Genomic DNA, 27,714 nt, shown 5'->3' with positions numbered 1-27,714 from the left:
TATGACAGTTGGGGTGCAAATTATCCTGTGTTGCATGACTTTGATGCTGTGCTTTTTACATTATGTAACTACATATATAGAATGTTTGAGGCCAACTGTGAGTGTGTCTTTCACCTTTATACTGTGTAGACTACTATTAAAAAAAAAAAATATATATATATATATATATATATATATATATATATATATATATATATACATACATATGTGTGTGTGTGTGTGTGTGTGTGTATAATGTTTAGCTGTACAGTATTACTGTGCACTTCGACCATTTTTTAGCATAAACATCCAGCAAATAAATAGTGGTGACGTCATCCATTTAAATGTACACTGTTCCAGTTGTATGTCAACATGTTGTGCGACACTTGCAATTCAGGCACTAATCTTAAGCTTCTGGCCTTGGGAAGTTAGTTCAAATTCAGCCTTTACTGCTCAGACTACAGTGGGATAGTCTTATTATGACTGTACATGTCGCTAACACTGTTGTCAAACACATTCAACGTGGACATGTATAGATGTCGATTCCTTTTACAAAAAGCTATAATAATTTCTCACATAGTAATGCTTTTGTTTAGAGTAACAATGACATGATTACATTTTCCTTGTATAACATAGGAAGCATTACCCTCTGGCACAAGGGAATGAGACATTCTGTATGCTGTTGACATAGTTGAGCAATTACAGGCACAGATATCGCTTGCAGCAATAACGTGATGTAATGCCTTCATATACCAACATATCTCACAATATGATTTATATGCTTGTCTTACAAATGTAAGAGAACTACATGTTATGTGGATATTAAACTACTGGTGCAGAAGTGTGTGTTACACTGTATGTTATGTACTGAGCTTCAAGAATGTAACCACAGTGTACCCCTACTAGAAAAGAACAGAAATGTATATAAACTATATTAATAGTAGAAGTTGGAACATACAGAGTTAACTTCTAAAACTTCAAGAAAATAAGTTAAAAGTGTGTTTTACAATGTGCTGTAAAAAGTTAGTTTCAAGGCAGCAAGGAGACAGGATGTCTAGAGCTAGACAGAAATAATTACTAGGTTTAAAATGTAAAAGTGTTTAACTGTTTTACAACTTGCAGTTCTAGGCAAACTTCTGAGAGATATGTACTTCTCACACAGAGATGCTAAAAATTCTGTTGGTATCTGTTAGCCTGGGAACTGAAGGTAGGTGACAAATAGTGATGTCATCCAGCTGACCCAGCAGTAATGTTTTGATATTAGTTTGGGAACTCTCTCAGAGACTGTGCATTCTGCATTTGTCTTTGGACCTGGAAACATTTTTCTTCAGCACTTCTGCCTTGCTAATAGTAAGTAACCAGGGTGCATTGATTTCGCTTAGATATGGATGGGAATATAGTGAAGCATAGTTTAGATGTTTTCTGTATTTATTTGAGACTGTTCTGCAATGTTTTAAAATATTTCTTGTGATTCTGAACTCTGAAGTGACTGTATCTGTTATTGAATATTGTCTTGTTCTTTTATTATTTATTATTAAATATATTCAAACGTTTTAATTGTGGCTGGTTTGTTTAGAGATATTTAAGCTCTTAGAGTACTTGTATATTTATTTGGTGACACTGTATAGGCCACTCCTAAATAGCCTTGAAAGTCTTGGTCACACTTACCATTTGGATAATAGTAACATTACACACTAAGATTAGTCATCCTTTGGGAAGGGCATTAAAGTAGCTGATAAGGGGCTCTGGTGGCAGTGATAACTACCTTATGGTCTGGGCAGAAGGGGGCCATAACTAGTAAATCTGTGCCAACCTTTCCCAGGTGTACGTTTGTGTATAAATCAAATCTCAAAGTGTGTGTGTGTGTGTGTGTGTGTGTGTGTGTGTGTGTGTGTGTGTGTATGTGGGTGTGTCAGCTACTTGGACAGGGACATGAAGCACTGGTTGGACAGAGAGAGTGCTGGGAGGACTTGGCTTGGAACCCTGGGTAAGGACTCCATTCTATAGCTCTGCCAGTGGGGAATCTTATTGGGGATCTGGAGAAAGAGGGAGAAACCAGCCCCAGACTGAGTGATGGCTGTGCACTCTTAAGGGAAATTGTACTTTACTGTGTGTGTACTTGTCATCCTCCCAATGTGTACATCCCTCACTGGTGCTAGTGGTGAGGATTGAGGCTCCTTGATTACTGGGCCAGTGCAGGGGCATCACAACTTACACTGTGAGGTTATGGTTCATCCACATGTCATTAGTCATTACAATCATCTTGCTTGCTGTTCAGTTCCCAAAAGGGCAACACTATACAAATGTACTGATGTTATATAAACACCATTGTAGCAAGTTATTCGTATCCAGTTTTATGTTGGACATTGATATATCATCACAGGTTATGAATGGAGATGATTATATGGGGCACATCATGCTGTCACTGATCCTGTGACACATAGTGGCTTGTATGACATATCTACACAGATTGCAATTCATTTCTGGGACAATATGTGTACTACATGATGAAAACAGGTTCCTTGTCAAATAAGCTTTGATAATGTACTGCTCACTGTTGTGTGGACAACATGTGTAACTGCTTTCCAGCTGTCTAAGTCTGATTGTTCGTATTATGTTTGTAACTCCTTTTTAATGCACACATTCACTTCATTTATTTGTGACAACCTCCATTGCTATCTGATGCGGTGCATGCAGTTAATGCAGAGGTCTGTAGAGAGCTTAATATAATAGGCAGGGGTTTGAATCTGTTAACATCTGTCAGGCAAATTTGTCAGACAGCAATGACTTAACACACAGACAATAGTTATGGCACATGTAGAGGGACACCTTTGTAGGGCGTCCATACCTCTTATCGTTGGAAAGTGCTGTAAGCCCTTCAAGGGTGTTCTTCATGACATGACTTATATGCCTGTTTCTGTGGTGTCCATGTTTGTAACACATCTTTCTGTCCTGGTATGTGTTAGAAAATGACATGATGCAAATGTTTATTTATGTCATTCATTGCCCACAAGCATTATCTGTTCTGAAGATAATTATGATCTGTTTTGCATGTCTTCATCTGGACAGTTCTTTATTAATGCAGTTGTTTTCGTCACACTACATAACTTAATGGCAGATGAAGGATTCCATAAACATTTATTACTGTATGGCATGCTGCCAGACCATCCAAAACTGTGATTAGTCCTCTCATAGCACATTCTTTTATATTGCTGCTGTTTTGTTACTGTTCCCTATAATTCCATGTGACTATGCCCGCTATAATGATGTCTGACACATTTGCATGTCAGCAATGAAATCTTCAAATCATGTCATGTTATCCAATATGTGTCATTTATCACGTATGTATGTTGTGTTATGAGATTATCATTTACATGAGTATACAACACTTGCTTGTAAATTATATGTTCGTAGGTGATAAATCTCTTTCCTATGGGTGCCAGTCATATTTCTTTGCAAAAATATGATCTGAAGTACTTAACTTCATTTGTGCATCAACCTATGGGTCTTCGGATCCATATCGGATCCGAACCGGCAGTTTTCAGCAGCTAAGATCTGAGCTCCAAGCTCCTCCCCCTTACCCATAACTCCTGCCATCCCTTCCTGACCTCAGATCTAGTTTGCCGCGGTTTGAACAGCAGCTTGATCTTGAGCTTTAGAGTTTCCTGTGTTTTTTCTGTGAGAAAAATCCTTTCATGTTAAGTTGTCAATCTCGCCTTCATTCTTGCTGGATGGGTTCGGAGCCGATCCTCGGCTCCGACTCGGCCTATACTAAAGCTCGAGAGCTATTTTTACTGGCTTGAGGCTACCCTGTATCCCACAATGCTAGGCGCTAACTACCCAGATCTCGTTTGCCGCTTCAGCTGCGAGGTTGCGTTTTTGCCGGCTCTCAGATTAGATTTATAAAAATCTCTTCTGGTAAGGTTTTTTTTTCTTCCCTTTGGTAGTAATAGTTTTTCTATTAGATCCACTTTACCCCTCTAGTGTATCCCCACCTTAGATAGTTCCCTTTCAGGTTTGTTTCTAACTACTTCTCGTTACCTACCCCACTCCGTAGATTACTAGGCCTTCGGGCTAATTTTTAGTTTAAATCTTAGCTTAATCTCAAGTTTAATTTAGTTAGATTTAGTTTAAAATTCTCTATTTGTCAGTCTAAATAGTCTCAGTCTTTGTGTGTGCGTGTGTGACTAGACTGAGTAAGTTTGAGTGTGGGTGTTTGTTTTTGTGTGTGTGTGTGACTTGTCATCCCTGTCAGGATGTCTAAGGATTCCAGGGTTTCAGGCTTCAAGAAGTGTGACACGTGCTGTCAGAAGATGTCTCTGACAGATGGTCACACTTCTTGTGTTTATTGCCTAGGCCCTCTGCACCTGCAGGACTCTTGTTCTATCTGCCATGCATTCAGTCCAAGAGTCCTGCAGGAATGCAGAAACAAGCTTATTTTACGAGGCTTGTTGAAACCCGAAGGTTCCCCGACCAAGTCTGCATCGGGCAAACCTTCGAAGCCCACAAAACAGTCGGCTCCAAGAACTGAGCCTTCGACCAGTGGTGCTCTTAGTGCTCCTACGTCGTCTCCAGCTGGAGCCGATGCTCCCAAGACTCAGTAGGCTCTGAACGTTGCGTCGGAACCATCTGCAAGCCGTAAGCGCTCCAGGTCTCCTTCTTTGGAGTCAGTCCATTCGGCTCCGAGATCTCCTTTGCTTTCGGAGCGCAGCCATCGGTCCCATTCCTCTCGGTCTTCCAGGTTTTCGGAACACGACCTCGAGAGGGTGGTTAGCAGACTCCTTAAGTCGCAGGCACTGGCCCTGATGCTTCAGAGCCCTTCTCAACAGACAGCGGCTATCCCCATTCTATCGTCGATTCCTCCTCCGACTCTTCCTCTGAGCTCGGAGCAGGAGTTCGTGGGAGCCGGGACTGTCGACACGGAGCCGATACCACACCTTTCAGCTCCGTTGTCAGCTCCGATCTCTTCCATGGTCCATGGTTCCATCCTTGGAGGGATCCAGGTGCCGGGACTCCCTCGTCGGCTCTGAGGGGGCTAGTGGCATCGGACCCTTGTCCGACCCCGTTCTCCCTCTCGGAGCCTCGGCGCAATCCCCCTCAGTGCCGGGAGGGGTCCTTATCTCTTTGGAGTGGGGACCTTCTTCCCTGCCTGATAGGGGTGCCTTTGAGGTCATGAGGAGTGTGCTGGCCCCTGTGCCTGCTCCTCGGTCAGCTCCCTCAGCTCCCTCCCACTGTTGTGCCTGCTACGGTCTCTACCCATCCTCTCGATCCCGACCGCAGAGATCCAATGCCTCAGGTGCCCCCCATAGGGAGCATCCTCCTCTTCTGAGGCCTCCTCTGATCTGTCAGGGGAGCCCCCTCGGAAAGGAAATGCAAGAGGAAGCATGTGGACTCTCCTGAGTCCGTCACATCCGATACCGACTTGGATGAGACGGAAGGGTCCCCACGGTCCCCCTCTGAGGATGTCTCTTTTTCTGACATCCTTGTGATCCTCAAGCAGAGGGGGAACTGGTCTACCCTCAATCCTTCCGAGGACGAGTCGGTTTACCTAGAGGCTTTTGTTTCTCGCCCTTCCACCTCCTGGGTGTCTCCGCCCTTTGACCCCATCATGGAAGTGGTGGCGCGGAAGGCATGGACGGCCCCTGACACGATGGAACCTACCCCACGGAGACCTTCAGAATTTATCACAGCCCCTTCTGATAAGCAGTTTTTAACCAAGGGTGTCCCTGTTGATGCCATGGTGGTGGTGGCGGCCACCAAGAAGGAACTGGCTGATCCTTCAGTACCGATCCATCCTCCAAATAAGGAATCTAGGACTATGGATAGGTACGGCAAGCGGATGTTTTCTTCAGTGACCTTTACCATGCGGTCGCTGAATTACTTATGTCATTTCACCCGCCTTCAAAGAGACATGCTTAAAGAAATGGGTGATACTTTACAGAATCCAACAGCTGCGGGGTCTCAAGACAAAATCAACTCCCAGCTGGCAACCCTGAACTTGATTGTTAATTCCTCCATGCAGCTTATTTCCTATGCGGCCGATGGGGCGAGTAGGGCTGCAGGCACAGGCATGGCCTTAAGGCGTTATGCCTGGATGCGGCTTTGTAACTTTACTGACCCCTTCAAGGCGTCCTTCACTAACTCTCCCTTTGATGGTTCGGCGTTGTTCGGACCTCAAGTGAAGGATACTTTGACCAGATGCGAACAGGATGGCAAGACTCTCTCTGCCGTGGGAGTCCGTTTTTCCACCCCGTCTAGACCATACCCTAAGGGTCAGAAGGGTGGAAAAATGTGGTTTTGCAAACCACAGGGAGTCTCGCCTGACGCATGAGGTGAGTTCCCCTCTAGAGGCAGGGGGGGAACAATAACAGACGCCGCCCTAGGTGCAGAGGGGGTCCGCAGAATTAGGGTAGCAGAGAAGCTGTCTCTGGCCAGCCCTTCCAGCATCCCTGAGATGCTGCCCGGCTGTCCGCCTTCGGAGGCAGTCGGGGGAAGATTATTACTGTACCCAGAAGCCTGGCTTTCTCTCACCCAAGACAGATGGGTACGGTCAATCATATCCGAGGGTTATGAAATTCCCTTTGCCCACACCCCAACTCAGCCAGAAAGACCCCTTCCAGATGTTCCACCCAGTCTAAGGGAACAAGCAGTATTAGAAATCTCAAAACTACTAAGAAAAAGAGCCATCCAACCAGTCCCAGCAGACCAGCAAGGATCCGGAATCTACTCCAAGTTCTTTTTGGTACCAAAAAAGACAGGGGACTGGAGACCAATTTTGGATCTCAGCAGGCTAAACAGGTCTGTCCAAAGAACGAAGTTCCGGATGGTCACGCTACAGTCCATTCTACCCGTTTTGGGCCAGGACAATTGGATGTGCTCTATAGACCTTCAGGATGCGTACTACCACATCAAGATGCACAGGCGCTCCAGGAGGTTTCTCCGCTTCCGGCTGGGGGGCCAGTCACTACCAGTTCAGGGCCTTGCCCTTTGGTCTCACTACAGCCCCCCCAAGTGTTCACCAAATGCATGGCAGTGGTCATGGCTCATCTGAGACGTCAAAGATTCCAGGTGTTTCCGTATCTGGACGACTGGCTCCTTACCGCCACCACCAGGCGTCAACTTCTTCAGTCCAGAGATTACACCATTCAAACTTGCAAAGAGCTAGGTATCTCCATAAATTTTGAAAAGTCTGCCTTGTCGCCTTGTCAGTCTATTACTTTCATAGGCGCCATATTGGACGCGGCCGAACTGTCCGCAAAACTAACCGCACAGAGAATTTCAGATATTCGCGCACACGTTCACATTCTTCTTCAGAGCAACAGAATCCAGGCCAGGCTTGGTACTTGAAGACTTTAGGTCTCATGACAGCAGCCATTACGTTACTTCCCCTAGCTCGCTTTCACATCCTTCAGTGGATGCTCTTTTCCCAGTGGTCTTCTGTATGCTTTTCCCCCCTTTCCATTAATCACACAGCTGATTCAGAAAGCTACCGCATTGAGATCCACAATGATCCTCATTGCCCCTTACTGGCCTCGACAAATCTGGTTTCCGTTCCTGCATCGTTACCTCTTGGAGCAGCCCTGGCATCTGGACCCAGTGCCAGACCTTCTCTCGGGCGAGCTGCACCACTCCCTCCTCTCTCTCAACCTCACAGCTTGATTGCTCCACTTCCAACCTTAGCCAGGCTTCCCTTTATTTCCCATTCGGTGCGTGACATCATTCTAGCTTCCCACAAATCTTCTACCAGGAGGATTTATGCTAGCAAATGGAAACATTTCTCCTTCTGGGCAGAGACTAGAAACATGGATCCTTTCACGGCACCTATCCAATCAGTCCTAGATTTCTTGGCTGAACTTTTTCATTCAGGTTCTTCTTCATCCACTATCAGAGTTCATTTAGCGGCCATTTCAAATTTTCATGTTGGCCTGTTGGACTCCACTGTTATGTCCCATAAACTTTGTAAAGCCTTCCTTAAAGGTATCTTTTTACTTAAGCCCCCAATCAGAGATCCCCCACCACAGTGGGATTTGAATGTGGTTTTAACCTCTTTGATTCTCCCTCCCTTTGAACCTGCGGCTTCCTGTTCCTTGAAGTTACTCTCATGGAAAACTCTATTTCTAGTGGCCATAACTTCCGCGAGGAGAGTCTCAGAGCTTCACGCCCTTTATGTCCTCCTTATCTGGTTTTCCATAAAGATAGAGTATCCCTCAGAACTAACCCATCTTTTTTACCCAAGATATCTTCTGAGGCAAATCTAAACCAGACTATCGATCTCCCAGTTTTTTTCCCTAATTACTCCAACAGAGCGGAATAAAAGTTGCATTTTTTGGATGTTCATCGTCAACTCCGTTACTTCCTGGATAGAACCAAGCAAGTTAGGAAATCTGAGCAGCTCTTCCTGTTTTATGCAGAAGGGAAGAAAGGCCTTCCAGTTTCCAAAGTAACCCTTTCCAGATGGTTGGCCTCTGTGATTACTTTCATCTATGAACTGAGGAGTCAAGAACTTCCTTCAAAACCTAGAGCCCACTCAACTAGAGCCTTAGCTACGTCAACAGCTTTTCAGGCTAGGTTACCTATAGACTCCATTTGTGCGGCAGCCACATGGGCCTCTCCTCATACCTTTATTTCTCATTACAAACTGGACATGGCCTCCAGAAGCCGAGCTAACTTTGGTTCCACCGTCCTCAAGAGTCTGTGCCGATGAGCCACCCAGGGCTGAGGTGCTAGGGATGTGGTCCCATCCAGCAAGAATGAAGGCGAGATTGACAACTTAACATTGAGAAGTTATGTACCTACCATAACGTTCCATTTTAGTTGTCTTCTTCTCGCCTTCTTTCTTGCGTCCTACCCTCCAACCCCCTAGCCTGGACAGACCGAAAGGATCTTTCTGGGCCTTCTTTCATCCCAGCTTGGACTCCCATGGTTGCCCTTTTTCTGGGTATGTTATATATATAGGTATTCCTTTTTCTCCTTTGTTCTGGGATCAGAACTGCTATGGTGTTATCTATCAAACGAGATCTGGGTAGTTAGCGCCTAGCATTGTGGTATACAGGGTAGCCTCGAGCTGGTAAAAATAGCTCTCGAGCTTTAGTATAGGCCGAGTTAGAGCCGAGGATCAGCTCCGAACCCATCCAGCAAGAAAGAAGGCGAGAAGAAGACAACTAACATGGAACGTTATGGTAGGTACATAACTTCTCATTTTTTCTTAAGTTGGGTGATTTTTTGAGTGTGGAACTAGTTTAGTTTTAGTTTAGAGTGTTCCCTCGGGTTTTGTGTTCCCTCCCCCTTGTTTTTTTTTTTCTAGAGTGTTAGGGTGTGTTGTGTGTGTGGTCTTGGGGCCTAGTGCTTGTGTTTAGTTAAAATGTCTGAGGCCGCCAAGACATTCTTTTCTAAATGTACCGAGTGTGGCCATAAGCTTTCCCCAGCTGATGGCCACACTCGGTGCGTTTTATGTCTTGGGGTTGAACACCTTTCTTCTGGCTGTACTATTTGTGCAGCGTTCAACCCCAGGGCTGTCAGGGACCGGAGGTTGAAGCTGATCCTGGCGGGACTCCTGCCCCCGGATTCGGCTCCGTCCTCCTACAGCAGCATCCACGGACCCTTCCCTTCCCCTGGCCGGGACTCAACCTCCCACTTCGGGCCAGGAGGATAAGGAAGCTAGGAGGGAGAAGCGCCGTGAGAAGCACAAGCGGCGGGCCGAGGCCTCTGCGTTGGCCCCGCCTGCCAAGCGGGTCTCTCCCCCCGGGACGGCCGGGCCTTCTCCTTCTCGGATCCGTTCTTCCTACTTTTCGCCAGGGCCGGAGGAGGAGGATACCCGATCTCCCTCGAGGTCATCGAAGTGGCACTCCCGTCCCGCCTCCGTGGCGTCTTCCAGGTCAACCAGAAGCCTGACGGATGCAGACTTGGACTGGATGATGAGAAGGTTCCTCCAGGCCCAGCTGCAGATGGGAGTGCTCCTGCCCCCCCCTCCGGGGGGGAGCTTGACCCCCTTTTTTGCCCCAGTAGCTCCTTGCCCGACCCGCTTTCCGAGTTCGGGGTCTTCGGAGCAGACTAATGTCGGAGCCAGGGGGTGTCGGCACCAATAGTCTCGGGTACTTCGGTGCCGACAGTACACTTGAGTCTGTCAGGTCCCCTTTCTACAGATCCTAGCTCTCGGAGCTCAGAGCTGAGCTTCGGATCCGTGGTGGTCAGTGTGCCTTCGGCTCCGACTAGGTCGGAGCATACTGGCCCTTTGGATCCGATGGCTTCGGCTCCGGCCCTGATCTGCTCATTGGATCCGAGGGAAAGTCGCCTCTCTGATCCTAGGGGGAGCTTCTCTCCTTCGACATTCGACGTGGTAGAGAGGGTTCTGTCGATGGAATCCAGGCCCCTGGCTTTAGCTATGGCTCCACCCTGCACTCCCTCGCAGATGGGTCCGACTTCCATCACCCGGCCCCAGGGACAGCCTGCTCAGACATCCCAGGTAGTTCCCTTATTGGAACAAGATGTGGCTGGTGAGGCCTCCTCAGACAGCCCCCCTGAGGAGGTCCCTCACAAGCGCAAGTGCAAGAGGAGGCACTTGGACTCCCCCGAGTCCTTGACTGAGGACACGGACTTGGAGGAAGGGGAAGGCTCCCCAAGATCACCCCCCGAAGACGTCTCATTTGGGGACATCATGGAGATGCTCAGGATCAGGGGGGGGGTTGTCTGCCCCAAAGCCTACTTCGGACGAGTCAGTGTTCCTGGAGGCATTTGAAGCAGGCCAGTCTACCTCTTGGGTGTCCCCTCCGGCCAACCCCCTGGTAGATCTGATCACTACCAGGGCCTGGAAGGAGCCAGACACTGTGGAGCCCGTCCCTATGAGGCCTGACAGAATTCTCAGCCCACCTTCGGACAGGTCTCATTGGAGCAAGGGAACCCCTGTAGATGCCATGTTGGTGCCGGCGGCCACCAAGAGGGAACTGGCCCAAGAGAGTCCCTTGGTCCATCCCCCTGACAAGGAGTCCCGGGCGATGGACTGTTTGGGGAAGTGGATGTTTGCATCAGCGACCTTTTCCATAAGGTCGCTGAACTACATGGCACATGTCATACGGCTCCAGCGGGATCTTATCAAAGAATACGCTGGGTCGCCCCCAGAGTCCATGTCGGCAGAGGACAAATGGGTGTACTCTACCCGAATGACCACTCTCAGGTCGATTTCCAATACCTCTATGCGGCTGCTGTCCCATGCTACGGAAGGGGCCACTAGAGCTAGAGGAGCGGGGGTCGTACTAAGGCGACAGGCCTGGCTCTGCCACTGTGATTTCGCGGAACCCTTCAAGGCGTCATTCGCTAATGCCCCGTTTGATAGTTCTGCCCTTTTTGGCAAGACCGTACACGATACCTTGGTCCAGAGCGAGAAAGACGGGAAGATGTTGTCTGCCGTCGGAGTCTGCTTCTCTGCTCCCCAGAGGTCCTTCTCGAAGAACCAAAAGGGACAGAAGAAGATGTGGTTCCGAAAGTCTCAGCAATCCCGTTTTGCTCCGGACTCCCCGTCCTTCAGAGGCAGAGAAGGACAGGGTGGACGCCACCCTAGAGGCAGAGGGGGTCCGAAGAACTTTGGGTCCAGAGAACCTTTCTCTGATCGGCCCACGCAGAAACCCTGAGGGGTTTACCTGACTGCTCCACTCTGGAGGCAGTCGGGGGGCGTTTCTCGAAGCACCTAGCAGCTTGGGAGTCCATCACGACAGACCGCTGGGTGCTTCGGATTATATCCAGAGGCTACGAGATTCCATTTCTCCATCCCCCTCTCAGACCCAGATTCCTCCCCGATGTCCCACCCGATCAGAGGGAGGCCGCAGCTACAGAAATTCGGCAGCTGCTAGAAAAAAGAGCGATTTAGCACATCCCCCCAGACCAGTACGGATTGGGCTTTTACTCTAGGTTCTTCTTGGTGCCAAAAAAGATGTGGGACTTAAGGCCTATCTTCCACTTATCCCTACTGAACCTGGCAATAGCCAAAGAAATGTTCCGGATGGTCACTCTTCAATCCATTCTCCCCCTCTTGCAGGAGAATGACTGGATGTGCTCCATAGACCTCAAGGATGCGTACTACCACATCTTAATGGACAGACATTCCAGGAGGTTCCTCCGCTTCCGGCTAGGAGCCAGTCACTATCAGTTCAGGGTCCTCCCCTTTGGTCTCACCACAGCCCCCAGGGTGTTCACCAAGGTGTTAGCAATAGTAGCGGCCCACCTGAGACTCCAGGGAATTCAGGTCTTTCCGTACCTGGATGACTGGCTCCTGACTGCCCCCACACGGCATCTACTCTGCACAACCAGGAATTTTTTCCTTCACTTACCTCCCCGGCTGGGGATCACAATTCACGCTGGGAAGTCCTCCTTGCTCCCGACTCAGGTCATAGATTTTATCGGAGCCAGGGTAGACACAAACCAGCTCTTAGTTTTCTTAACTCTGGACCGGTTGCGATCCCTAAAACTACATGTGCAGGCCATTCTTCATTGTCCGAACTCCCGGCGGAACTGGTCCTGAGGGCCCTAGGCTTGATGGCGGCTACCATCAATCTCCTCCCCATGGCGTGCCTGAATATGAGAATTCTGCAATGGACTCTCCAAGTCCAATGGTCCTTCCTACACTTTCCCCTAAGCCACCCTGTCCCTCTCAGCAGGGTTTGCAGGAGTGCCCTCTTGTGGTGGCTCCAGTCTCCGGACCTCCAAAAGGGGCGCCCCTTCTCTATGGCCCCTCCCCTAGCCACGGTGACCACGGACGTCTCTCGCCTCGGGTGGGGGGGCATTGTTGGCGGCAGGACCGTCCAAGGCACGTGGAACCAAACGGAGACCTCACTGCATATCAGTGTCCTGGAGATGAGGGCTGTGCTGTTTGCGTTGCAAGCACTTCAGAACCTTCTTCCTGTTGGGACGATTGTGATCCAGATGGACATGTCCGTCATTTGGTACATCAACAAACAGGGGGGAACCAGGTCCTATCCTCTTTGTCGAGAGGCCATGAGAGTTTGGGAATGGGCGATTTCCACCAACTGCTTTCTCATAGCGATGCACCTTCCGGGTCGGTCCAACATCCTAGCGGACAGACTGAGTCGCACCATCCTTTCCCTGTACGAGTGATCTCTGAATCCCAAAGTAGCGAAGCAGATCTTCTCCAAATGGGGTCAACCTTGTTGCAATCTTTTCGCCTCTCCTTCAAACATGAAGTGCGACACCTACTTCGCTCTACTTCCTCCACCCGGGGAATCCCCAAGAGATGCTCTGGTGCATGCTTGGCCTCCCGGTCTTCTTTATGCTTATCCGCCCCTTCCCCTGATGCTCAAATTTCTGCAGAAAGCCAGATGGTTGGGGTGCACGATAATCCTCATTGCCCCATTCTGGCCTCGCCAGGCATGGTTCCCTTATCTGTGGTCTCATCCAGTGAATCCTCCCTGGATTCTAGATCCCCTTCCAGATCTGATATCTCACCCCCTGGACCTACCAACCCCGAACCTGGACAACCTCAAGCTCGCAGCTTGGTTGATCCAGTTCCACTGTTAGTTCGGACTCCCAGTATCTCTTCCCAGGTCAAAGCGATCCTAGTGGCCACCCATAAGCCGTCATCTAGGAAGGTTTATCTTAGCAAATGGAAACTTTTTTTCTATTTGGGCTGAACTTCAGAACCTGGATCCTTTCACAGCTCCGTTACCAGCTGTGCTGGATTTTCTGTAGGGGCTGTTTGATAAAGGTGCTAGCTCTTCCACAGTCAAGGTACAGTTGGCGGCTATCGCTCATTACCACGTTGGATGTGATCTTGGCCCTCTAACTTCATCCAGATTATGTAAGGCCTTCTTAAAAGGCACCTTCCTACTAAGACCTCTGGTGAAAGATGTGATCCCTCCTTGGGACTTATCGCTTGTGCTCCAGGCCTTAGCAGCTTCTCCCTTTGAGCCTGCTGCCTCGGTAGATCTTAAGTTCTTATCCTGGAAAACCGCCTTCCTTGTCGCTATCACGTCAGCAAAAAGAGTTTCAGAGCTTCAAGCCCTTTGTGCCAAACCTCCATACTTGATTTTCCATAAGGATAGGGTTTTCCTCAGGACCAATCCCTCTTTTCTCCCCAAAATTACTTCCGAAGCTAATATTAATCAGTCTATTAATTTGCCGGTCTTCTTTCTCAACTACCAAAATAAGGGCGATTACAAATTACACTCTTTGGATGTACACAGACAGTTGAGACAGGACAGCCGGTCATAGACGTTCTGATCAATTATTTGTGTCCTTTGCTAAATCCAGTTTGGGGAAAGCTATTTCTAAAGACACACTGTCCAGGTGGGTTTCTCAGTGTATTCTTTTGGCTTATGAGAGTTCTGGCAGGCCTGCTTCTCAAGGAGTCCATGCCCATTCAACTCTGTCTGTTTCTACCTCTGCTGCTTTTCGGGCTAGAGTTTTGTTAGATGAAATTTGCTTGGCTGCTACGTGGGCCTCATCTCACACTTTTATAAACCACTACAAGTTAGATCTGGTTTCCAGAGGGAGAGCATCCTTTGGCTCTGCAGTGCTCCGGAACATCCTTCCTTGAGGGCCTCCCAAGGTTCAGGTAGCTGGGGACTCTGTCCCATAGGTTGATGCACAAATGAAGTTAACTACTTCAGATTAAGAAGTTATGTACTCACCATAACATTCCATCTGAGTAGGTAAACTTCATTTGTCAGCAACCGTCCCTCCCACCATCCCCCTGCCCCTTTCGGATGTTCTTTGATATTCCTGCTTCATGGTAGTTTGTACCCGGTTACCTAGACAGGTTGTGATGTCAAGCCTTGTTTTAGGCAAACTCGATCTGAGGTCAGGAAGGGATGGCAGGGAGTTATGGGTAAGGGGGAGGAGCTTGGAGCTCGGATCTTGGCTGCTGGAAACTGCCGGTTCGGATCCGATATGGATCCGAAGACCTATAGGTTGCTGACAAATGAAGTTTACCTACTCAGATGGAACGTTATGGTGAGTACATAACTTCTTATTAATTTCTGATGTAATTGATGTTACAGCTGTAAAGTCCATTTGTTCTTTTGTGTGCTTGCTGAGGTGGAGAATACAGCAGTGGTGTCGGCTTGCATACATGAATTCCATGTATATACATATGTCATATGCAGTAACTGCGTCCCATAATGCATCTTCTGTCTTTGTTAACTTCCTTCGTAGAGCAGAGCCTGCGGTCACTACATCTGACCCTGATATTCAAGGAGCTCTGTCACAAAGCCCTACACCTACAAGTTTACTGAGACTCTTGTCATTGTTTTGTAGCCTGCAGTTACTACATCTGACCCTGATATTGCAGGAGCTCTGTCACAAAGCCTTGCACTTACAAGTTTACTGTCATTGTTTCATAGCCTGCGGTCACTACATCTTACCCCGATATTGCAGGAGCTCTGTCACAAAGCCCTCACCTACTAGTTTACTGGGACTTTTGTCATTATTTCATAACCTGCAGTCAATACATCTGACCCTCAATATTGTAAGAGTTCTGCCACAAAGCCCAACACCTACAAGTTTGCTGAGAGTTTTTTCATTGTTTCATGTAAGCATATTTATCATGAAGAGCTTTGCTGCGTATAAACTGTAATCAGTTACACACATGCCTGTTCTGTGAAATAGCAGGACCACTTACTAAGTTGGCCACTATCTCCTTTTGCTTGACCAGTAGACTATACTGCATATACCTGCAGAAAACCTGTTTTACTTGGATCTGTATGTCAATTGCTTTGTTCTGGCTATAAAGTGATTGCTGTCTATTATAAATTGACCTCAAATAGATACATAAAATACTTATTATTTTTATACAGTTGCCCCATTTCATTTCCCCTTTTTCAGTATTCTTTTATTGTATTTGTCCTTAATATTTCTGGGCTACAGCGTGTGCTCATATGTTCTTCGTGTTTCACTGTTGCAGTCATCACACTTGGGTTATCTGCCTGCAGAGGTAACCCTTAGTTGGCCCGAATACCAGGGACTTATTAATTCTGCATCTGATGCTGTTGCTTCTTCCATAACGTCAGGTCGTCACAGGTATAAAAACAGTCAGCCGATGCCATTACATCAGTCTTTCTTGCTGAGGAGGAGCCCGAAGCAGAAGTAGTTCACAAGTGCCGGTCGGCCGCTACCTGAATTTTTCATTTTCTAGTTGAATAACCTGAAGTCTTCTAAAGCTAAGTACCCCATTGGGGATCCTTTTTTCTTGCTCTAACCGATGTCAGAAAAAGTTAACAATTGCCTTGCCTGTGGAAAGCAAATTACTCACAGAGATTTTCATTCTTACTGCGTCACCTGTTTAGGCCCAGACCACGATGTCCCTCGCTGTCGGTTTCGTGCCTTGTTTAACTCCTGAACCATTTGTCATTGGGCTATCTTTGTCGCTAAATTCTTTCGCGCTCGATCTCCGTATTCCGAAATGGCTTTGGTAAGCCATCTGACTACCGATCTTCCGAAAAAACGTAAAGATAAAGACAGAGACAGACCTCATAGGTCCAAAACTGCCGACGACGCTTCCGTTAAGCTAGTCGCCAGTCCACTTACTCAATGAGGCGCCTTTGCAGCCCCTGATGCCCACTTCTGTGGATTCGCAGGCCACTGCTGAAACCCATTCGGAGTCCAGAATGCCGCGAGATGCTTTTTTGACTATGGAACCAGCGGATGTCTCTATCTTAGATGGGTCTGGCTTCTGAGGGAGTTTTTCATCCTACCAATGTTCAAATCAAACTGACTACTTCTTTTTTAACCAAAACTACTGAGTTTCTTAGGCCCAGAGTACACACTATGCCTAGAAAACTGACGACCAAAGCGCATGCTCAGGCACCCATGCCACAAAAACAAATGCTTAGAATGGCTGAAGACCTTATTACGCTGATTAGGGGAAGCCAGTCCCCTTCAGCTTCTACAGATCAGCAGTCTGAGGACTCTGACCTTTCTGATTATGAAGACATGCCCTTATCTGCCTATGAGGATTCAGATGCAGAGGAATAAATTCCCTCTGCCTCCCCTCCAGAGGATTTATCTTTTGGTGAAACCTTGCATACTTTAAGAGAGCATTTCCATTGGGAATGCCAAGACTATCCTCAGTCCAAAAATAGACTCAGAGAATTTTTAGATTTGCCTCAGCACAGGCATTTAGGTATACCCCCTGTCCTGGATGTTGTGGATGACATTTTCATGGAATCCAGTCTTACTTTACCTCCGGCCCCTAGGAAAGCAGAGCAGTACTACAGAGTACCTGATTCTCTCAAGTTTCTTTTCAAGAATCCTACTGCTGATCCAAAGATCATTTCCCAGGGACCTAAAGGTATTAAGGCTACTACAGCCAAAAATCCTATCCCTTTGGACAGAGATTCCAGAGTTTTGGACAGATGGGGTAAGAAGGTGTATACCTCTGCAACTCTTGCTATCTGGGCATTGAATTGCCAGTTTCACATGCTGAAATACCAGCAAAGTATTATGGAACCTATTAAACAAAAAGTGGTAATTTTTCTAGATTCTGCAGAAAATAAAGAATTGCAGGAGCTTATGCACTCTGCAAACCAAGTTAGTAAGCATACTTTGCAGTGTGGCTTTGATGCCCTGGAAGCATCTTGCAGGGCAGCAGTCATTGGCTCTGTTCTGAGAAGACATGCTTGGCTGAAGGAGCAGGCCTTCCCAGATCATGTCAAATCTAAATGACTAGATGCTCCTTTAAATAAGGACCGTTTGTTTGGCACCAAAGCATAAGTTGTTCTTAAAAAGACGGAAGAAAAGGCTAAATCTGTGCAAACTGATAAAGAATTCCCACAAGTGCAACCACCTAGATTCAGTAGGCATTGCCTTTCAAAACACTGGTCCTTTCAAGCCCCCACCAGGCCTTCCCAAACAAGACCCAGGGGAAACAAACCACCCAGACTACAGTCTCATATTATGCAGAGATCTAAGCAGTGGAGCGCCCCCACCCCTAGAACAGTAAGCCACCTCCTTATGGAAAAAGCTCACAATGACTTCTCAGCTCTGCTTCCCAGCCCTGCCCAATTGCTTGTGCCCCTAGGAGGAAAACTTGCCCTTCATGCAAAAAAACTGGATGTCCATCACTCAGGAATGATGGGCCCCTCAATATTGTAACCCAGAGGTACACATTTTATTTCCAGTCCCTGCCAACCCCAAGCGGGTTTCCAGACCTTCCTCCAAACCAGTGGGCAGAGGCTCAAAACCAAGTACTTTCCTTGCTCAATATCAGAGCTATTCAGCCTGTTCCAGTAGAACAGAGGGGTCAAGGATTCTACTCCAGACTATTCCTGGTACCCAGGAAAGAGGGCTCTTGGTGCCCAATCCTGGATCTTTCAATTCTCAGCACCTTCTTGGTGGTACCAAAATTCAAGATGCTTACCTTGCAGCAACTTCTCCCTATGTTAGCCAAGGATGCCTGGTTAGTCTTAGACTTAAAATAAGCCTATTTGCCCATCCCCATAAAGGGAGCCATGCAGGAAATATCTACGTTTCAGGGCAGAGTCTATGCATTATCAGTTCTCTTCACTTCCCTTTGGCTTATCTGCTGCACCCAGGGTATTAACAAAATACCTGGCTCCAGCCATTGCATACTGCAGGTAGAGAAATATCCAAATTTACCCGTACTTGGATGACTGCCTGATTCAGGCGGACAGCCAGAAGTTGCTGCTTCAGCACCTGACATTTGTAAAAAGCCTTCTAACTTCATTGGGGTACACCATCCACGAAAAGAAATCACAACTGGTACCCAGTCAAAAGATTGTATTCCATGGAGCAAGCTTGGACACAACTTCCCAAATGGCATTCCTCACTTCAGAAAAACAGGTCTGTCTGACAGACTACTTCAAACAAATGACCACCAGAACCCAGCTATCTGCAAGAAAAATATTGCAAGCCCTAGGGTTCATGCCCTCATGTATTCTGCTAAATCCATATGCAAGACTGCATATGAGGAAACTTCAGTGGTAGTTAAAAAGTCTTTGGTGCCAACATTCTCAGGACCTGGAAACAGTCATTCTTATCGTACCTTGTCTAAGGACAGAGTTCCTTTGGTGGGCAGAAGCATGCAAACATAACAAGGGACTGCATTTTACTCAACTCCACCCCACCCAGACCCTAACCAAAGACACATCAGATTATGCATGGGGGGGCTCACATGGCGGGTAAATGTATTCAGGGCCACTGGAGCCCAAGGCAGATTTTCCTGCACATCAATCAAAAGAGATGCTAGCTGTACAGAATGCCCTGACAGCTTTCAGATACCTACTCTTTCCAGGACAACTGCTGATAAAAACAGACAACACCACAGTTATGTGGCACATCAACAAACAGGGGGGAACCCATTCTTACCCCTGTGAAATGTGGCCTTGGACAACCAAGTTCATCTACAAGCTCAATTCCTACCAGGCAAACAAAATTCACTGGCAGATGACTTAAGCAGAAATATCCTAGACCCACACAAGTGGAAATTGGAGCCCAGCACCTTCAACCTTCTGATCCAGAAATGGGGGACCCCAGAGGTGGATCTCGTTGCCTCTCCTGACAACCACCAGTTAAACAAATTCAGCACCAGGAACCCTCACAGCAGGGCCTGGAAGGTGGATGCCCTATCCTTTCAATGGGAAAACCTGTCAATCTATGCCTTTCCCCCACTGCCCCTTATCTCAAGAGTATTACTCAGGATAAAACAAGACAGACCAAGGACAATTCTGATTGTCCCGGACTGACCACACCAGCACTGGTAACCACTCCTGTGCAGCCTGACAACGGTGCCACCCTGGCACCTACACCCAACCCCAACCCTGCTTTCCCAGCAGAAGGGACAGATTTTGCATCCACATTTGCAAACCCTAAATCTTGCAGCCTGGCTTATTCCGTAAATACCCCACCAGCAACCCTAAGCAAGCAGGTGCTGGACGTCATCCTTGAAGCCAGAAGGCCCAGTACTAAGAAATCCTATGCTGAAAAGGTATTGTTCTTGGATTCACTCTAAAGGAAAGGACACAACACTGCCCTCCTTACCTTTAATCCTGAATTACCTAGCAGAACTACTACACAGAGGCCTATCCTTCTCCTCCATTAAGATCCATGCCTCTGCCATTTCGGCTCATTACAATATTGAGCCACCTCTATTCTCTCACCCTCTCATCAAACAGTTCCTGAGAGGGGCAAACAACTTACGGCCACCAAGGAGAGCACCCACCCCCATTTGGGACCTTAACTTTGTTCTGGAAAAGCTCACGCTTCCCCCTTTTGAACCTGCTGTTTCAGCAGAGTTAAAATTCCTCTCTTGGGAAACAGCCTTGCTTCTAGCCATCACTTCAGCAAGAAGAGTGTCTGAGTTACAAGCACCGATGGCTGTGGAACCCTTCATTATTTTCCATGCTGACAGGGTTTCCCTCAGAACTAACCCTTTCTTTATGCCTAAAGTGGTGTCCTGTGTGGCTCTCAACCAATCCAGCCATTTGCCAACCTTCTTCCCTAATCCTCAAAATAAAGGGGAAAGGATCCTGCATCTTTGGATGTGCACAGACAGCTCAGGTTCTACCTTGATAGGACTAAGTCTTTCAGAAAATCTGACCAGCTGCTAGTCAGCTTTGCAACAGGGGCAGAGGGCAAGGCCATTTCAAAACAAACCATTTCCAAATGGATAGCACACTTCATCCATTTCTGCTACAAGCACCATGGAAAGCCAACTCCTCAGGGGGTCAGAACACATTCCACTAGTGCTACATCTACCTCTACAGCATTTCTCCGGGGAGTCCCTACAAGGGACATACTGAAAGCTGCTAACTGGAGTTCTGTACACACCTTCACCAAGCATTACCACCTGGATATCTTTTCCAAATCCAGGGCAGGATTTGCTGCAGCAGTCTTGCTAGTAGGCCTTGCAAGACTGCTACAGTCGTCTTGCAAGGCCTACTAGCCAGCCCTAACTCTTCTTGACAGCATCCACCCTTCCTCAGCTTTGGGAATCAACCCAAGTGTGATGACTGCAACAGTGAAACACGAAGAACATAGTACAGTTGTGTACACTTACCATAAATGTAGATGTTTGAGTGTATTCACTGTTGCAGTCCTGGTTTCCCTCCCTCCAGCACCCTGGTTTGCTCTATCTCTTAATCTCTCCTCTGTATGGCTATTCCTACTGGTATTGGTATTTACATTTTACTGATGGTGTTTTCCCCACCATGTACTAGCTCCCTATTTGGGGGCTCCTGACATTTGGGGCAAGAAGAACTGATGTAATGGTGTCAGCTGCCTGTTTTTATACCCCTGACATCATGGAAGAAGCGATAGCATCCATCGCAGAAATACTAAGTCTCTGGTATTCGGTCCGACTGAGGGCTACCTGCAGGCAGATAACCCAAGTGTGATGAGTGCAACAGTGAATACACTCGAACATCTACATTTATGGTAAGTGTACACAACTGTACTATCTGCGCTTTGCCTGTATGCAAGTCATTTTGTTTACATTCTGTGCTTGTGCTTGCAAGCACCTTTCCATGGCCACGAAAAGGTGCTTGTAAATATGTAGACACGATGAGCAGTATGCTTATTTGATTAACACTGCTGCCCATTGTAGTAACATGCTTACATTTTGTAGCCTTAGTGCAGCATCTACCCAGGGCGACCACGGTGGTGCAGTGGTTAGCATTGCCACCTCACAGCAAGAGGTTCTCCAGTTCGATCCTCGGCTGGGGTGCCTTCTGTGCGGAGTCTGCATGTCCTCCCTGTGGTCGCGTGGGTTTCCGACGGGTGCTCCGGTTTTCTCCCACATCCCAAAGACATGCTGCAGGTGGATTGGACACTCTAAATTGGCCCTAGGTGTGAGTGTGTGCATGTGTGTGCCTTCTTTCGAAGGATGGGCGCCGGGCTGGCAACTCGACACTGTAAAACTCCACTGCCAATCATGAGCGGACAGGGTGATCCGCTGTGGTGACCCCTAACCGGGAAAAGCCAAAAGAAGAAGAAGTGCAGCATCTATCCAGTTGTTAATGAATCACAAGGAAGATCTGCTTGTAGATTATATATAATATTTGGCAAGTAAGAAGGAATTTTGTCAAATAAAACTTGGGATTTAGATGAAATTATAAGTTTAATAAGATTTTGGTTAAGACAAAGTGTGGGCAGCGTAAAATGTCTACACTACAATAAGGAATTAGATGAGATGATTGTATAACACCCATGTCAGCTATAATAACATAGAATGTAATTTCTGGTGTATTGCAAGTTTTCAATATTTTTTTGTGTAATTTCTTGTATAAGTTTTGTATAATTGTTTGTATGAGTATGTCACTGTATGTGGAGCTTTTCTCCCCGGGCCTCCGCTGAAAATGGGTCTTATCCCAGTTGGACTTTCCCGGTAAACAAATGTAGAATAAAATAAATAATAGATAAAATCAAAACAATTAAGTAGTGTATAATTGCAGACATTTGTTCTTATGATTATTTAATTTGTGCTTCTTTTTATGATTTTTTTTAATTATATGCTAATGCAAGATTGAAAATGTGTAAATAAAGAACTCCTACTCATTTTGATAAGTGTTGGAAGATCTTTTTCAGCCACCTGAGCTACCACTAACTGCTGTAGATGAGGCCTCGGTTTAACGTCTCTTCAGAAGGGTGGCTTTTTTTAAACAGTGTAGCTTTAATTTTGATTATTGCAGGATCTATATAACTGGCATAAGGCTTGTGTGTTTTAAAAGTTGGACCACTCAGCTACACCATCAGGATGCTTTGAAACATGTACATTTTTGACAATTGTTAATAGGCTCATTTTCCTGTCTTCCTCTGTTGGAACACTGCATCTTGTTTCCTTCTATAAGCCTTGGGGTATTCATCCTGGCTGTGGTGTGTGCTACATCCATTTCTGAATTCATATGGTAACTACTTTGTGTTATTGCCAGCTGTTGCTGCAGAGAAATTGCATTTTTTATGATTCTGTGCTCTTTTATGTCCTTTGGTTTCATGTATCAGTTGGAATATGATATTTTATGTCATGTAGTGCTTACCTGATCAGAGTTCCAAACCAGCTGTTTAGTGTTGCCTTTTTTATGTTGCTGGGTGGTGAAACAGGGGATGCTTTATTTGTGCACTTGTTTTCCTTACATTTCTTAACTTATTTATTCTTTGTATTGTATGTGCTGTTTATAAAATCCATCCAGTGTCTGTTTATAGCTGGATATTTGGGTTGTATTCTGTCTGTAATATATGTGACAGTCACACTTTGCTTGCTTCATTGGTGAAGCACCTCCAAAACAACTTTTAAAGTTAGGTAAAAAATTAGCTGCTATATTTAGTGTCTCGATAATAGCAATAAAATTTGTTAGTTAAAAAATGGCAAGACACCTTGGCAGAGCAACAGTCACTATTCCAGTTTCAGTTCTTTACTTACAGTTAATGGAAAGCAAATTTGAAATAAACACCTCAGATAGTTGAAGATAACCATCCAAATTGATAACCAAAAGCAAGTTTATGTTGGACAATAACTGTCTGTTAAGATAGCAGTTGTTAAAGTTGCACACCTTCTGCAAACGGTTTGCTGTAAAATAGTCAACGAAACACGCTGGCTGTTTCAATCTCAGTAAGTTTTTTTGAATTAACAGGTCGGTCTTCACCTCACCAAACACCAAGCAGAAACTTGTTCCACAATTAAACAACACAATCTATTATGCGTTGAAATTCGGTCTTCACCTCATTGCAAATGGAAACAGCTGTCAAAAATGCACTTTTGAAAGGACCACAGCAATGTAGTCTTGTAAATACGAACACTTTATTGACAAAAGACTGGCAAGCGCTTTCACCTTATAGGCTTCCTCAGGCGAAACATATCACAGAGCTTTTAACACACATATATATATATATATATATATATATATATATATATATATATATACACATTAGGTCTGTGTGACATCACTTCCCTTGTGCCTAACTCACATTCAAACATTTAAAGCAACACTAACTATATAAAAATGTATATGAAATACAAAATATAAAGTTGGTCAGCTATGATCAGCTCAACATATACTGCTTAAAATCAATTATATAATGATAAAAAATAAAAATATATATGTATAAAAATATGAATATGAATGTCATACTTGCATTCTAAATTTGAACACACTCTGCTATGCTATAGTGGGTTATTTAAGATAACATCAAATAAGCGTTTTTAAAATTTTAAAACAAAATAAAAGCCTACAATTAAACGTATGCCAAATAAAAGTAGCTGTGCCAAACAAATTCAAGCATATAAAACCATTCATTGTTAATGGATAGATGGCTAAAATGCCTCTCTAGGCATATCATATCAGTACAAACCCTGCACTGAAAGTTGCATTTTAGGAAATATAAAGCTTAGAAATTATCAGGACTAACGTTAAAAACTTCAGTCGAACATGTATTAAATACCCAAGTTCAAGTAAAGGCACTTCAGTTGAACATGTATTAGATACCCAAATTCAAGTGAAGGCACTTGATTGTGCTTCTGAAAGGAGAAACAAAAATAGTTTGCTGGAAATAGCTTGTCAAAACAATACCTAGATTCTAGGTTATATTTCAAAAATAAAGTAATATAACTACCATTAAAACTAAAGTAGCAGCATCAATCGCTGTTATGTTAGATGCACAAATTCAAGTAAAAGCATACACATATACTTCAAAACGTCATACAAAAATCTAGAAACTGAATTGCAAACATGGAAAGCTAATCTCTGTTGAACATATATTATATGGTAATTAATATAGGATGTTCTTCATCTCACATTGCTGCAGTCCTTACATATGGGTAGTCCGCTGTCCTCGGTCGGCCCGAATACCAAAGTATTAGGCTGACGTCGGTCAAGGCGCTTAAAACTGACATCAGGACGTCAGGGTACAAATGCGCATGACCGACGTCATATCCCCAGTCTTTTTTGCCACATGGTCCGATGCAGAAGCAGCGTTGCAAGTGCCGTTCGGCGTTCTGAAATTTTTCGAGTTCGGAGTTTCAGACCGAATCCAAGTTGGCTAAGTACCCCGTTGGGGAATATTTTGGTTTTTTCTTGCCTCAGTGTTTTACCGGATGTCAGAAAAAGTGAATAACTGTATTTCTTGTGGGAAACAGATACCGCATAGGGATTATCATTCTTTGTGTATTCCTTGTTTGGGGCCTGAGCACGACATTGTTGGGTGTCGCTTTTGTGCTAGGTTCAATAAGCGCACTATTGCGAAGGTTAGATTGTGCTAGGCTGGTCTTGAAGCGGTGCAATTATAATATGCCGCCGGATTCTCCGGCCGCTTCTGAAGAAGCGCAAAGACAAAACAGTTAAACCCAGGCAAGATGAGTCGTCCGTCCGGACGCCGGTTCTTTAGAGGCGTCAGTGGAACCGGTGGTTCACGGAGGCTTCTCTGGAGTCTCAGGGGAGACTTTGATATTGCAGGATGTGGCCTCTCAGGAGGCAGGTCAGGCTGAAGGGGCTTCTCAGGTTACTGTACTCCCTCCCTTCCTAGGGTGGTTAGGCCCTCTCCTTCTGTTTCCAAGGCTTCTCCCAGAGGCAGGCCAGGTTTAGCTTCTGTTGGTGTCACTCCTAGTTCAGCAGGGTCTGTGCCCAAGAAGCACATGCTTAAAATGGCAGAAGATTTGATTACTCTGATTAGAGGTTCTTTACCCCTCCTGATAAGAGGCCTAGGGTGGAGCCAGAGTTGGGAAGTTTTGAGCAGGCTTGGATGTTTCAGAGTCTTCGGCTGAAGACTTGCAGGAGTACTCTCCTTATTCTGATTCTGATGCAGATGATTCTACTCCTCCTGCTTCTCCTCCAGAGGATTTTTCTTTTCAGAGACACTTCATTCTATGAGGGAACATTTTAAGTGGGAAGGTCAGGACTTCTCTGATTCCCGGAAAAGGCTTAGGGAATTTTGCTTTTATCCCAACATAGGCCCTTGGCTATACCCCTGTTCTGGATGTTGTGGAAGATGTGTTTGCAGAGGCTTCACTTAATCCTGATTCTCTGCCTCCTGCTCCTGTTAAACCGGATAGGTATTACAGGGTGCCTGAGGCTCATAAATATCTTTATAAGAGTCCTAGGGTGGACCCAGAAACTATTAGTCAGGGACCTAAGGGTGTCAAGGCCTCTGTTGTAAAAAATCCGGTTCCTCCAGATAAAGAGGCCAGAGCTTTGGATAGATGGGGAAAGAAGGTCTATACATCTTCTACCTTAGCTATGAGGGCTTTGAATTGTCAGTTTCATATGATGAAATATCAAAACTTTCTTCTTTCTCAATTGAAGTCTAAGGTGGATGCTCTGGCGGAAGGCATTGAGTGTAAAGAATTACAAGATTTGGTGCATGTCTCTGAACAGGTGGGTAAGCATTCATTACAATGTGGTTTTGATGCTGTACAGGCCTCGTCTAGGGTGGCTGCCACTGGTTCAGTTCTTCGCAGGCACGCCTGGCTGAAGGATCAGAATTTATCTGACCATGTTAAGACAAGGATTTTGGATGCTCCTTTGCAGTCTGATGTGTTGTTTGGTTCACCTGTGGAGTCAGTCTTGAAGAAAATGGAAGACAAGGCTAAGTCTATGCAGGCTGTTAAAGATTTTTTGCAAGTTCAGCCTCCGAAGTTTAGTAGGAATTGGCTTGCTAAGGGGTGGACGTACCCTTCTTATGATTCTCAGTCTAGGGGTAGATCTAGACGTGGTAGGGACAGAGCTCAGAGTTCTTTCAGACCTAGAACAGGGAGTTCACCTGCACAATCTTCGGGTGAGGGCAGGGGCCAGTCCTTTCGTAAACAGGCCCAATGACCTACCTTTTCAGCTGCCAGATCCTTCTTGCCTGGCAGCACCTTTGGGAGGAAGGTTGGCACTCTTCAAGGAAAATTGGAATTTGATTACCCAAGACAAATGGGTATTGGATATCATACACCAAGGTTACAAGTTTTATTACCATACCTTGCCTCCTTTCAAAGGCATGCCGGACGTTCCTCCTCAGCAAAGACTAGAGGCTCACAAACAAATTTCTCTGCTACTTCAAATAAGGCCCATACAACCGGTCCCTCTGCCAGAAGTGGGCCTAGGATTTTATTCTCGCCTGTTTCTAGTACCAAAGAAAGGGAACACGTGGAGACCAATTTTGGATTTATCTATCCTCAACACATATCTGGACATTCCCAAGTTCAAAATGTTGACGTTACAACAGCTTTTACCTCTGCTGGGCAAAGATCACTGGATGGTGACTCTGGATCTCAAGGAGGCTTACCTTCATGTTCCTATCAGGCTCAGTTGCAGGAAGTATCTGCGTTTTCGGGCTGGGACTTCTCATTATCAGTTCTCTGCATTGCCCTTTGGCTCATCTACTGCGCCCAGAGTGTTCACGAAGGTTCTGGCTCCAGTGATAGCTTTCTTCAGGCTAAGAGGAATACAAATCTATCCTTATTTGGACGATTGCCTGATTCTGGCCCAAGGAAAGGACGAACTTCTTCATCATTTACAGTATGTGATGGCAGTGTTAAGATGCCTGGGGTATTCTGTGAATGAAATAAAGTCCAGTCTAGTACCCTCTCAGGACATGTGCTTTCTGGGTGTGAGACTGAATACAGCATCCCAGATGGCCTTTTGACCCCGGACAAACAAAAGAATCTTTCTCTTTACTTCCACCAATTGTCTCGTCAGTCCAGGCTGACTGCAAGGACAGTCCTTCAAGCCTTGGGGTTCATGGCATCTTGTATTCTGGTACTTCCCAATGCCAAACTGCATATGAGGAAGCTACAATGGT

General features: G+C 46.0%; 1 protein-coding gene across 1 annotated transcript in view; it reads left to right on the top strand.

Annotated features, from left to right (window-relative positions):
- The window catches only part of TBC1D16 (TBC1 domain family member 16), a 1,714,417-nt gene that overhangs the window by 723,452 nt on the left and 963,251 nt on the right, over positions 1-27,714 (top strand). Inside the window, exon 7 of the mRNA XM_044068073.1 lies at positions 1,918-1,936. Within this exon, the coding sequence (XP_043924008.1) occupies positions 1,918-1,936 (19 nt within the window). The remainder of the gene's footprint in view (positions 1-1,917; positions 1,937-27,714) is intronic.

Source organism: Protopterus annectens, chromosome 4.part0, assembly GCF_019279795.1.
Source record: "Protopterus annectens isolate FY-2018-M chromosome 4.part0, PAN1.0, whole genome shotgun sequence".
In the NCBI taxonomy this organism is placed as follows: domain Eukaryota; kingdom Metazoa; phylum Chordata; order Ceratodontiformes; family Protopteridae; genus Protopterus; species Protopterus annectens.
Note: the sequence above shows the minus strand (reverse complement) of the source record. Positions and strands in the feature narration are given on the sequence as shown.